The sequence below is a fragment of the Sorex fumeus genome, unplaced genomic scaffold (genome assembly GCF_029834395.1).
Source record: "Sorex fumeus unplaced genomic scaffold, SorFum_2.1 ptg000081l, whole genome shotgun sequence".
In the NCBI taxonomy this organism is placed as follows: Eukaryota; Metazoa; Chordata; class Mammalia; order Eulipotyphla; family Soricidae; genus Sorex; species Sorex fumeus.
Window position 1 is genome coordinate 10,324,056 of NW_026606138.1, and position 13,724 is coordinate 10,337,779.

A 13,724-nucleotide genomic window follows, 5' to 3' on the forward strand; every position below is an offset into this window, starting at 1 on the left:
GTTCAATCGCTGGCATCACATGGTCCCCCAAGTACCTCTGGGACTGGCCCAAATAATACCCCCCCCCCAAATAAAGAGCATTAAAAGCCAAGCCTACCCCCCTCCCACTACACACACCGCCCAAAAGAACAAAATCATCCCTCTGTGCACGCCATCAAATCCCCCTTAATTCCTGAGCTCCTTTAACCACCCTGGCCACCCCCCCACCCCCGGAAAAAAAAATGCAGGAACCTTGAGGAAGCAGCCTGAGCACAGGGGAATGGTGGCCTCCCAACCCTGCCCCCAAGAGGCAGCTCTGGCAGAAAGTGCCTGAGGGCCCCGCTGGCTGGGAGGCGCTCACCTTGGTCTTCCCTGTGGCACCGCTTGTAAAGTGCGAACTTGCTGGGGCTCTCCGTCACCAGGAACTTCTTGAGCAGGGCCTCGATCACCTCCCGGACTGTGTTTGCGCTGCTGATGTGGAGCGTGTTCAAACAGCCGTTGCTACCGGGGGCCGCTGTCCCAGGGCCGGACGAGGTCTGCGGGGGTCTGCAGAGCTCCATGTGGACTTTGATGAAGCCAGTGTAAATCCCGTTTGAGTTCTGGAGTGGGACGAAAGGCACACGCTCAGCGGGGCTGAGTCCTCCCCAAAAGGGCTGGGAAGCACCATGAGCACTCTCGCTCTTGTTCTTTCTAGATCTGTGCCAGACCCTCCCTGAAGATGCCCTGACCCCGGCAAGGGCTTCCAGGGGCCAGTCTGGGGGTGAGCGGGGTGGTGGAGGTGGGGGCAGCAACTCGCATTTCTGCGATTACACGGCAAAGCCAGCAGGCAGGGGGACAGTTGCCCCCTGGGCTTAACATCCCGGGGCAGCAAAGGTTCGTGGTGAGAGAGACAGACTTGTGGTGCCCACTGGCTATTTCAACAATGGGTGCTAACTGGGACCTAAGGCATAGCGTGGTGGGTAGGGTACTTGCCTTGCATGTGTCTGACCCAGGTTCTATCCCTTGCACCCCATACGGTCCGCTAAGCCCTGCCAAGAGTGATCCCTGAGCAATGCCAGAAGAGTCCAGCCCCCCGCCTCCAACAGGTACTAGTTATTCAAATTGTTTCCAGGGGTGTTTCTGTTGTTTGTTTTTTGTTGGGGGGTGGGTGTTTGTTCATTCTAGTTGGTGTTGGGGGTAATCATGTGATGTTGGGATTCAAGCCAAACCTCTGCATGCAAGGCCTGGATGGCCACTAGCCCTTTGAGCCCTGGCCCCTTGGCAGTCTTTCTAAAATAAATTTAAGCTATAATGAAAATAATATCACATCTTATAAGTATTTTTGTTGGTCTCTTTTTTGGGGGGGGGAGGGGTCACACCTAGGGTAATGCTCGGGTTATTCCTAGCTCTTCACTCAGGAATTACTCCTGGTGGTGCTCTGGGAGACCATAAGAGATGCAGGGATCAAACCGGGGTCAGCCGCCTGGAAGGCAAAAGTCCCATCTGCTGTACTATCGCTCTGGCCCCTTTGTTGGTCATAAGTCTCATCTCTCTGGGAGCTGGAGAGAGAATATAGGTGTTTGCCTTGCATGTGGCTGACCCTGGTTCAGTCTCCAACACCACATATGATCCCCTGAGCACGGGTAGGTGTGACCCTAGGGTCACTGTCTCCCTCCCCTCTATCCAACCCTCTCTTTCACACAGCTATTTTGAAGTACTGTTCTTTTTTTTATATCCCAAAGCAGCAGTTGGGTCTCACAGGAAGAGCTCAGTGGGCTGAGCACATGCTTTGGGGGCCAGTTTGATCCCCCAAACAGAGCCGGGAGCAGCCCCCAAGCACACAGCTCCTAAGCACGGTTGGGTGCATGTCCCCCCTCACCCAAAAGCTGTGCCTATTTAATCTATGCACTATGAATTTAATACTTGCCCGAGGCGGGGGGATGCAATGACAAACAAGGATTGAACCCAGGGCCATACACGTGAGGCAAGTACTACCAAGCTATGTATCTTTGCCCCTGCTCCATTTTTGGGCTTTTTTTTTGGGGGGGGGTGACACCCAGCAATGCTCAGGGCTTACTTCTGGCTCTGCACTCACGAATCACTCCTGGTGATGCTCGAGGGACCACATGGGATGCCGGGGATAGAACCCCATTCAGCTGCATGCAAGACAAACACCCTGCCCGCTGTACTATTGCTCCGACCCCTCCATTTATCTCTTTTTTTTTTGCTTTTTGGGTCACACCCGGCGATGCTCAGGGGTTACTCCTGGCTCATGCACTCAGAAATCACTCATGGCAGTGTTCAGGGGGACCCTATGGGATGCTGGGAATTGAACCTGTATCGGCCATGTTGGCTGCGTGCAAGGCAAACGCCCTACCCGCTGTCCTATCACTCCAGCCCCACCATTTATCATTTTTAAAAGTCTTTAAAACAACAAGAAAACTTGCATCTACTTTAATCTTCATGCATGGAACTTTCCTGCTTTGATAAAAAAAAATGTTTGCAAGAAGAGAGTGCTGCTAAAATAATGAAGAAGGGTCCTAAGATCATCCCCCTTCCCTTCTCCCCTCTTCACGGCACATCATGAGAAGCGATCTAAACAAGAGTCATAGGTGGGGGAGGGGGTTGGGTCACACTAGGCGGTGCTCCCAGGTTGCACCTGGGTGCTGGGATGGAACCCGGCCTCCTGCATACAGCCCGTGCACGGCAGCTCTTAAACTATCTCTGCAGCCCACAAAGGTTTATATTTAAAAGGTCCTCCTTTTATCACTGAAGTTGTACTTTGAAGTAGCTTTGTCTCCAAAAACAATTTAATGTTAACATTTTTAGTTTAAAAGATTTTGTGTGGGGCCGAAGCAATAGCACAGCAGGTAGGGGGTTTGCCTTGCATGCGGCCGACCTGGGTTCAATCCCCGGCATCCCATGTGGTCCCCCAAGCACCGCCAGGAGTAATTCCTGAGTGCAAAGCCAGGAGTAATCCCTGAGCACTGCTGGGTGTGACCCAAAAAGAAAAAAAAAAACAGATTTTGTGTGGGGTATGAGATATAGTACAGGGGTTACTGCTTGCCTTGCATAAGGCAGAGGGTGTCACTGGATTCCAAAGGACCGGATATCAAGGGGTCCCTGTGTCCCCACATGAGCTGTCAATCCAGCCAATAGACTCGGGGTCCGAGGTCCAGGGGCCCAGCAGACTAGCCCAGGGATGACAGGTTCCAGAACAAAGTCTCCAGGAGGGAGGATGCGATAGACAGGCAATGCACACACTCCGCCCCTCAGCTCTTCTTTCACCAACACCAGACTGTTCTCCCCAGCCCTGCGACAGCCCCACCGGCCCCACTGAACAGGAAGCGGAAACTCCCAAAGCTCCTTCCTCTTCCTGTCCACCGGCTGAGCACAGGAAGTCTCAGGTCCATTCACTCAGGGCACAAAGAATCCATGGGCAGTGACACTAACATCAAATTTATCTCTGCAAGAGGAGAGTACTGGACTCACAGCTGAATTTCCCTGGTGTGTGGGGACCTGGGTTGGTGGGCACAAAATCTTTGTGTGTTTGTGTGTGTGTGTGTGTGTGTGTGTGGAACTGGGTTGGTGGGCACAAAATCTTTCAGTGTGTGTGTGTGTGTGTGTGTGTGTGTGTGTGTGTGTGTGGAACTGGGTTGGTGGGCACAAAATCTTTCAGTGTGTGTGTGTGTGTGTGTGTGTGTGTGTGTATGTATGCGCACGCGCTCGTGCACACATGCACCACAGCAGGGCATGTTCAGAATTTACTTCTACTGGGGACTGAACTGGGGTCAGCCACATGCATGGCAAGCACCTTAATCCTGTACCCCTCATGCCCCACGCAACATCTGTTTATTTTCCCTGACACCCCGTGGTTTATAAAGTTGTTCATGATGATTCATTACAAGCATTCAATAAAACTTTTTTAAAACTAAATTTTTCTAAGTACTGAAGAATTTTTGTAGATACAACTACTTCCGGAAAACCCACTTTAATGATGACGAAACATTCCATTTTCCTGTCGGATGTTCCTTGAGGTTTAAAAATTTACAAATGCCATTCAGACGGTTAAAACATACACATTGTACTGCCAGTAACTTATGTTTGTCTCAAGACTAAAATATTCTGCATACTTACCAAGGTCATCTTTAACTGGTCTGTGACTGCTAAATTGTATTTATGAATTTTCTCTTTGATTTCCTCTTTGCTGAGGTAATTGTGGGTTTCCTTCTCTTTCTCCACATCCTAGAAGGAAAACAAACCATACCACACATGAGCAATCGCAGAAAAAGATGTAGATAAGCTGGATTCTTTTCACATTCCACACAAGAACAACTATGCAACACTTTACCTTAAAATTCATTTTCACCACCTCATCTCTCTCTCTCTCTCTCTCTCTCACACACACACACGCACACACACTCATCTACCAACTATGCCTATTCACATTCCTTCAACCTACACTCTTCTGAGGTTTGGAGCAATAGCACAGCAGGAAGAGCGTTTGCCTTGCATGTGGCCGACCTGGGTTCAATCTCTTGGCACTCCACTGGGTCACCAATCCCGCCAGGAGTGATCCCTGAGTGCAGAGCCAGGGGTAAGCCCTGAGCACAGCAGGGTGTGGCCCAAGCCTCCCCACACTCCCCCCGCACCCCCCCCCCCCCCGCCCAAAAAAATCAACTACAGTCTTGGGAATTTTATAAAAACCTAATTTGGGGACAGGGAGATGGCATGAAAGACAAACTCAGTTTTGCATGGGGAAAACCTCAGGATCAATCCCTGGCAGCAAAGAGTCCTCCGAAGCACTGCCAGGGAATATCCCTAAGCATCAAGCCAGGAGGAGTCCCCAACTGCAGGGATGGCCCCAAATCACTCATTACTGTTTTGCAAAACTGTCAGCTTTCCTTGACCATTTCCTGACAGTACCTGCTAGATTAGCCATTCCTGTGTTGTGTTTTGTTTAGGGGCCATACCAGACGGTGCCAGGGATAAAGACCTCAGTGCTCCGGCTTTTTGGGCACTTTCCGGCCCTATTTTAAACAATATTTAAACACACACACACACACACACACACACACACACACACACACACACACACACCTTCTTGTTAGCAAATACTATGTCCTCTGAACAATTTCTACAGCTTGATAGTTAACTAGGAAGTATCGGCTGGCAGGAAGCCCTGACACGGTGACCCACCTCTTCCCCCCTGCAGTCACCCCACTGGGGAAGGGAGGATGACTCTGGCTAATGCTCTCATCACCACAAGGATTTCACTAAGTCCACCTGCCTGGACCTCAGCGCACAGGGAGCCTGCACTCAGCTCCTCTCACGCGATCCTGCCAACCTCCCAACGCGGCAGCTTCCCCCACTGCCCGCTTTCCCCGTGGGCCCAAGGTTCAGGAAGAGAATCTCCCCCAGACCCCAGCTGCCCAGACAGTGGGCCCGATGGCAGTGACATGACCCTTCCTGGCCCCCAGGGGAGGCACTCGCTGAGCTCAAGCTCAGAAAGGCTCCACTATACTGAGTACCACCAAGACCAACCAGAGGTCACGTGTCAAGTCTGAGGCTACCTCGTGTCAGTCACAGTTCCCCTGGGCAGCACCCACGGGACCAAGTAAACCACAGTCCAAACCCCTGTCTTATCCCCCCGTGAAAGCATGGAGAGGTGTGGCGGCTCCTGGCCATGGCTGGACTGTCTGTGCCTACCCTGGCCCAGCACGGCTAGGGGAGTCCGCATGGGCACCCCGAGAGCAGGAATGGCCCTGGGTCCAGCCAGGCCCCTCTGATTCTACACTGCAAGAGGGAGCAGGTGACCACGGAGCTCAAGAGCTGCCGCTGGCCAGGTGTGTGCTCTGCACGCAGGAAGCCCAGGTCTGATCCCCGGCACCGCACAAGCCTGCAGGCAGTACAGGGGGCGACTCCTGAGCACAGCCGGGGTGGCCCCAGAACACGAGCAAGCAAATAAAAACCAGCCAAGGGCCTGACCGCACGCTGCTGGGGAGAGCCCCAGGGACAGGGCAGGGCGCCCCAACCAGCTGAAGACAGAAGGCGGGAGGGGGGGCGGGGAGAGCACAGGGCCGGGCTCGGGGACTGGACTGAGCACCCAGCGCACGTCACAGCTTCCCCGACTGTGTGATGAAAGACAAATGTTCCCGGGTGAGATGTGCTGCTGTGACTAACGTCACAACCGTCCCGCCCTCTAAGAGATGAAGTGACAGGAACAAGCACAGAGCAGAGAAGGACCAAAGGTCTCGGCACCCCCCGCCCAGGCGGACACCTCACTATCAAACACCAGCCAACGGAGCTCAAGCGACAGAGCATGCGCCTAGCATGCACGAGACCTGTACTGTGTGTGTGTGTGTGGTGTGTGTGTGTGTGTGTGTGTGTGTGTGTGTGTGTGTGTACGCGTGCTCCGAGGGAACACGGGAATCCGGTCAGTGGGAGGGGTGGCCACATGCAAGGTGAGTGCCCCCTGCCCCGATACTCTAATACCAGCATGTTCTGGTTCTGTGAGGGGCCACCCCTGACATACCAGGAATCCAGCATGGTGCCTGGTAGTGCTCAAGGGACCATATGGGATGCTGGGATTCGAACCCAGGTCGACCATGTGCAAGGCAAATGCTTTCCCCGCTGTCCTAACGCTTCTGCCCCCAGATCTATTCTCTTACATGATCTTGAATTTTCAAGTTAACCGATGGGGCAGGAGTACACCAAGGCCAGTGGCCGAGGCTGACGCACTCTGCAAATATTTGCCACGCTGGACGAAGGCATGCCAGGCCCCACCGCCAGCCCCTGGCGCCTGCTCTCAGCCCCAGCTGAAGATGAGGGAGGAATGACCAGGGGAGAAATTCCAACTGATGAGCAGAGCAGCGGGGAGAGTGGCCTGATCGCAGGGACGGGAGCACAGGTCCAGGCCCGGCACAGAATGCTTGAGTTTCTCATGTTAGAACTGGACGAAGCTCCAGCCCCACTATGCACTGTTAATGAGATTATGTAACGCAACCCACCATTCAATAGCTATTTGCATGGGGGTGGGGGAGAGTGTTGCAGAGACTGAAACTAGGGCCCCACCTATGCAAGGCGTGTGCCCTAACCGAGCTACACCCCCAATCTCCATCAGCTATTTCTTGTGTCTCCTGGTGCCCAGGGCTCTGTGCCAACCACTCAGATCTGGGAACCCGACGGGGATCTGCATTTCCATCTTTTCTCCACAGACAGCCTCGCTGCCTTGTGCTCCCTGCACACGCAACCTTCTTATAAGATTTCTTTCCCCTCTTGCTCTTTTTTCTTTTTGCTTTTTTTTTTGGGTCACACCCAGCGATGCTCAGGGGTTACTCCTGGCTCATGCACTCAGGAATTGCTCCTGGCAGTGCTCGGGGGACCATATGGGGTGCTGGGAATCGAACCTGTGTCGGTGATGTTGGCCGCGTGCAAGGCAAATGCCCTACCCGCTGTGCTATCACTCCAGCCCCCTCCCCTCTCGCTCTTTTCCTTTTTTTCATAACATGGGCCTCTTGAATAAAGCAAGGGCTGGGTACGGTACAGCAGACAGGGCGCTCGCTGTGCAGGTGGCTGACCTGGGGGTTGATGCCCAGCACCCAATATGGTCCTCTGAGCTCGACCAGGAGTGCTCTCAGAGCACAGCCGGGTGTGGCCCCCAAACAAAAACAAATAAAGCAAATGAAATAAGAAAAAAAAAAACAGCAATGTGAAGCAAAAAGCCAACTATTTCAAAGCAAACAAGAGTCTACTCCCGACGGAAAGAATCTGCCCAGGGGTTTCTGGGGCGCCCAGCCCTGCTGCTCTTGACCTTAAAAGCACCGAGTGCCTCGCTGCCACCATGGTCCCACGGCTCCAGGGCCAACAATCAGCGAGTGCCACGTCCAGGGCGCATGCTTATCCTGACGTCCAGCCATGGCACGCTGACTCATCCTGGCCACTGCAGGGATGTGATTTTTCTGCCCTGCTAAATGGGAAGGGATTATTTTTTTTGGAGGGGGGCGGGGGGGGGAAGTGTTTTAAACAGCAGGATGTAGGGCTCAAGCTCAATTTCCATTTACGTGAAGGCTCTGGGTCTCGTTCTACCCAAGTCCAGCTTGCAGCTGAGGTCTGCCCCGGGTCATGCTCTGCGGGCCCGAGAAGCTCCTTCCTCTTCCTCTCCAGAGACGATTCTCTGGGAGCTGGAGCCCAGGACAGGGCAAAGTGTGTGTGTGTGGGGGGGGGTGTTGGGGGGTGGCGGCCGTGCTTGGCGCTGGCCCCAGTTTGATCCCCAACACTACCTATATGGTCCCCTGAGCACCACCAGTGGTCACTCCTGAGCACCGAGTCAGGAGGAAGCCCCGAGTACCACCAGATATGTCCCCCGCTACCCTGCACAAGAAGCAGTCCCGCGTCTGGATCTCAGGGGGAAAGGCAGGGGAGAAAGAGCAGAGGGGGCCAGGCCAATACCCACAGTTCCGCAGAACCACACCCCGAACACGCCACCCTCCAGCAAGGAACACCATGGTCAGGAAAGGGGCTCTCCTCCTCCTCCTCCTCCCCTTCCCACACCCTCCTCCCCTTCCCGAGCCCCAGTTGGTCACAATGCTCCAAAGCCCTGCTCGGGACGAGGCAAACGGACTTGGGGAGAACAGACTGGCAGATGCTATAAGCACGGCGCTAGTTCATGATGAGTACATGCATGTGTTACGGGGAACGGGTATTCCTTCTCCCTTATTAATTATTCACCCAGTCCCGGGATTCCATATGCACTCGAGCATCAGCACACCCAGCGCACATCTGTTGGCCCCGATCATTTTAAACCATCTCTTTGTGCCCGAGGCAAGAGAACAGCAGAAGGGCGTCTAGGTGGGTATTTCAGACGCCTTCTAAAAAAGAGGAGTTCAAAAATAGAACGAGGCGGCCCCTTATAAGGCTGCGGTACTGGACTGGCCTCCGCCCCAGTGCGCTGGGGGAGTAACACGTGCTTTCCACGCCCTTAAGTTCTCCAGCCTCACCCCCTAGTGCTGTGCCTCCCCCTACTCAGCCACGCTCCCATCTCCCCGAGCGCACCACGGACCCCAGTACCACCCCACCGCGCCACCCACCTTCGCTCCTCACCCGTGACCCTCTTATCCCAGGCCCACTCCGCCCAGGAAGCGGCCCACCCTTCTCTCTCCTTCAGGAACCCCAAACTACCCCAGCAATGCAGACGTGGCTTGTTTCCTGAGTTGGTGCTTAACCTCCCTACAATGTTTGTGCAAGCTCTTGCCCTCGGAGGTGGGGTGCCGGAGAAGGGGGCTCTGCTCCTTGCCAACTGGATCCCTTGGGTTACAGGGAGCTCCCCCACCAACTGCCTCCGCCCCTCCCCCCAGTTATTCTTTCAGAGGACATATCGATCCATGTAAAGGTTTTCACTGGGCTCTGCAGAGCTGGCAGAATCTGCAGGGGCACACACAAAAGGCCTTTTATCACAGCAGCCAGAACGTTTTATAAGCTGCTGCTCTCCATCTGCATCATCAAAGAGCAAGTGCGCTTCAAAGCATGCCCCCCCCCAGACCCCCTCCCGTACCGGGGCAGGATGGTGGTGGCAGAAGGGGCAGGTTAATCAGATGAATGGTGGTCAGGATCCTCCTTAGAGGTGCTGCACGCGGGCTCACTCCCCCAAGCCTGTTGCCAGCTTCCCAGGCCCTATATGGTCGTCCTTCTCAAAACCGGGTCGCGTGCCAATCCTCACACAGCCACTCGCTTGTACGGAGCCAGAAAACAAACTTGGAGGTGGCTTGGCTCTCCCAGAGGGGGCCCAGCCGGAGGAGGCCCCAACCCCGGGCAGACCAGATTCCACGGTGACTTAGAAACCCCTGGTAGGACATGTTTTCCGAGGGAGTCAATTAAGATCTATTCAGTTCTGAAAGGTGATCCACTTCATGGCGGGTTTGGCTTCCTTGGGTCAAAGAAAGGAGCAATTATTAAAGGCCTCCAGCCAGGCCTCGCACATCCTGACCAGCCAACCCGCTGGATAATGAGAACAAGAATGTGGTCCAGGTGAGTCAGCACTCGCCCCCACGCCCCGGGGATCAATGGAGACCACAGACAAATCTCACAGCTTCAGGGGAGGCATGTCTGCAAGGGTTCCTCCCTTTCCCTGATTGATTCATTGATTGATTGCCTTTTGGGGTCACACATTAATGCTCAGGGGTTACTCCTGGCTCTGAACTTGGGAATTACTCCTGGCAGTGCTCACAGGACCATACGGGATGCCAGGGATCGAACCCAGGTCAACTGCATGCAAGGCAAACGCCCGCTCCGCTCCGCTGTGCTAATGCACCAGCCCCTGATAACTTATTTTTTTTTAATTTTCTTTTTTAATTTTTATTAGTGAAACACCATGAGGTATAGTTGTAGATTTACAAATTTTTGTGCTTGGGTTTCAGTTATACAATGATCGATGACTTATTTCAAGAGAGCATAGCACGGTGCAGCTCTGGCAGAGAGGTCACCAGTGAAAGCGTTTCCTTGGAGCAAGGGCTGGAGGGCCAGCCCAGCAGTAATTCCTGGTGAGAAACAAGGTGAGAGAAGAAAGTGCCAGAAAGAGCACACCCTCCCCCCCTTCTCCAGCTCCACCCTCACAGCATTTCCATGTGCGTAGAGGTGAGTCGGCCACCGAGGAACAGTCTTACTGGATTTGGGAGCCCCTCTACACGGCCACACGATGGTGGTGCGTGAGAGGGCATCCAGTGTTGAGGGTCAAACCCGGGATCCCGGGCTTGCCAGGCCTTTCCGCTCCAGTCCTTTGAGCTATCTCCCTAGCCTGAAGAATAATTTTTTTTTAAATTTGTTTTGGGGCCACACCCAATGATGTGGTGCTCAAGGCTTACTCCTGGCCCTGCAGAGCTCGGGGATCACTCCTGGCATGCTCAGGGGACTGTATGGGGTGTAGGGAGATTGAACCCGGGTTGGCGCGTGGATGGCAAATGCCCAATCCTCTGCTGTACTGTCTCTCTGCACTTCCCCCTAGGAGGAATTTTTTAAAAAGAAAAAAATAAATAAATAAAAGTAAGCATTAAACCACAAAACAAAAAAAAATCAAAAACAAAAACCCCTGAGCAATGCTGGGTAAACCCCTAAAACAAATACCCCCACAGAACCAAACAACACTGAACTATAATAAATATATATCATTATTTTTAAATCATCGGTTTTGTATATAATGTTAAAAATAGTTCAAAGTATGAGTTAAATTTTAGAAATTTTTCTATTTTAAGAGAAAACGGGTGGAGCGATAGCACAGCGGTAGGGCGTTTGCCTTGCACGCAGCCAACATGGCCGACCCGAGTTCGATTCCTCCGCCCCTCTCGGAGAGCCCGGCAAGCTACCGAGAGTACTTGATATGCCAGACACAGTAACAACAAAGTCTCCAATGGAGACGTTACTGGGCCCGCTCGAGCAAATCGATGAACAACGGGAGGGCCTTTACTTTACTTACTTACTTTAAGAGAAAATAAAGTTTAAATAAAGTTAAAAAAAAAAAAGCCAAAACTGACAGGGCAGAACAGAGAGGACAGGGGGTGAGGGACCTGCCTACCAGGAGGCTGTGCAGCGCAGACCCTGGTTCAAATCCCTGACACCTGTATGGTTCCCTGAGCACAGAGCCAGGAAGGGCCCCCAGCTCTGCTGGGCGGGGCCCTAACCCAACTTCCCTCATGGATGAAAGGCCAAGGTGACCAAAGGTGCATTCGGAGGTTGTTTCATTTGGCCCCAGCTACCTCTCAGGTATGCTTCCCCAAGGTCCCCTCCCCCACTTAATGTTTAATTAAAATGTTTGCTCAGAGTCGCTGTCATTCCTACTACAGGCAAAAACCAGGAGCAATCTACCAGGGTGTGTTTTAAAGAGAGCACTGGACTATGGTCCCTTTTATTCTGTTTTGGGGCCACACCCAGGGGTGCTCAGGGATCAGTTCTGGCTCTGTGTCAGGGATCACTCACTCTGGCAGGGCTCAGGGGATGACACTGGGTGCCAGGAATTAAACCCAGGCTGCTGTTTGCAAGGCAAGCATGCCGCCCTCTGCACTATCTCTGGCTCCCAAAGCCCTTTCATAACTAGTGTTCTAAGATTCCTTTCTCCTGAGGGGAGGAGTGGGTGGGTGCACACACACCCAGAGGTGCCTGGGGAACCACGCCTCCCACACATGACACAAGCACTCAGTCCACACAGCACCCGTCCTGGTTGTTTTCTAATACTCAGGGTACTGACATGCCTACGCCCCACCAGCACAGGCTGAGCGTTTTCTGCTGTGGCTCAGGAATCCCACCTTGCCTCAGTTTGTCCTGCAACAATGAGCACTTCTCATTGCCAACTCTGCAGCTATCTGCCTGAGCTGCTTGTGAGAGAAATACCCCAGGTCCCTGCAGGGTCAGAGGCACAGCCACCATGTGTCACTACTTCAGTCCCCATAAAACTCAATTCACTGAAGATTAGGAAACTTCGCTGGAAAAACTAACATCAGCCAGCAGAGAGGTCAGGAGACCGACCCCCGCAAGGGGTGAGAGGTCACAGGGGTCCACCCTGAATGATCGCTTTAAATTGCTGGCCCAAGGCTCCAGAGGTCACTGGCAGCCACCCACTTCCTTCAGTGAGCACAGTTACAATGGTCCTGGAGCCCGGTCCCCGAATTCAGTTAAACCCAAGGGACGGACGAGGGTCTTACAAAGGCCAGAGCTTGAGGTGAGGTCTCCTGATGATGCCTTTGGGCCCCTGCAATCAAGGGAGGCTGCGGAGAGCGGAAATGAGCGGCCGCCTGGCGGGGAGCCAGGCAGGAAGCGTGAAGGAAAGCCACAGGCCCAGGAGGAGACAGGTGGGGCCCAGCTGGGAGCGTGGCAGCTCCGGCCACTCCTGACCCCACCCCCACGCAGCAGGAAACCTGGGAGTTCAGGGCTGGGCAGAGGCGTGCCTCTCCACGCTGCCAGCTGGAACCCAGGGAAAGTCCTGAGGAGGAAAAAAAAAAAAAAACAGGCCTTCTCCAGGCCAGCTCACCGAGGACAGTCGGAAGCAGACCCTGCAGGAGAGATGGTCCACAGGAGGCCGACAGGGCGTGTGCTCTGCAGGCGGGAGCCCCCAGAACCTCTCTCCAGCACCGCCGAGAACGGCCCCCAAACAAAACGAATCTGTGCGGTTCTTCTCAGCAACTCTGGAGCCCAAAGGACAGTCTAGAAGGGGCTTTGGAGACAACTGTGGGGACAGAGAGAGCTCCATCAGCTGAGTGCATGTGAGGGCACAGGAGGCCTGGGGTGAGGCCTAAGCTCAGAGCCAAGAGCGCTCCTGGGTGCACAGCTGCAGAGCACTTTTTCAGGATGACATTATCTAGGGAGCCACCTTTCTTTCCCTTTCTTTTTTTTTGGGGGGGGGGCAGGGGGGCAATGTCACAGCCGGCAATGCTCAGGGGTTTCTCCTGGCTCTGCACTCAGAATTATTAATGGCAGTGCTCAGGGGACCATATGGGATGCTGAGGATTTAATCGGGTCAGCTGTGTGCCCTACCTGTTGTACTACGGCTCCGTCCTTAGGAAGCCGCATTTAACTCCCTTGCCGCCAGGATTTACACACTGTTGATTCTTGCTCATCGCTTCCTGTCTTTACTAAAGCACAGGTCCAAATACATTTGTACAGCTCCCTCTAAGGCCGTCTGCCGTCCAGAGACACCCAGAACAAGGAGAGGGAGAGACCAGGCAGGTGCCCGACCCTGACCTGAAGGCCGCAGGGAGTGGTGGCGTGGAACTGCAAGTTCA

The 13,724-nt window shown here is 53.7% G+C and overlaps 1 protein-coding gene across 2 annotated transcripts in view; it reads right to left on the bottom strand.

Annotated features, from left to right (window-relative positions):
• RASSF3 (Ras association domain family member 3) overlaps positions 1–13,724 on the bottom strand; it is a 76,984-nt gene that overhangs the window by 2,868 nt on the left and 60,392 nt on the right. Inside the window, exons 1-3 of one of the 2 annotated variants that reach the window (XM_056130768.1) lie at positions 6,494–6,596; positions 4,096–4,203; positions 341–578 (exon numbers count right to left, since the gene is read on the bottom strand). In XM_056130768.1, coding sequence (XP_055986743.1) covers positions 341–578; positions 4,096–4,203; positions 6,494–6,568 — 421 coding nt within the window. In that variant the 5' untranslated portion in view covers positions 6,569–6,596. Of the gene's footprint in view, positions 1–340; positions 579–4,095; positions 4,204–6,493; positions 6,597–13,724 lie in introns of those variants that run through there. The other variant, XM_056130767.1, reaches the window with a different exon arrangement.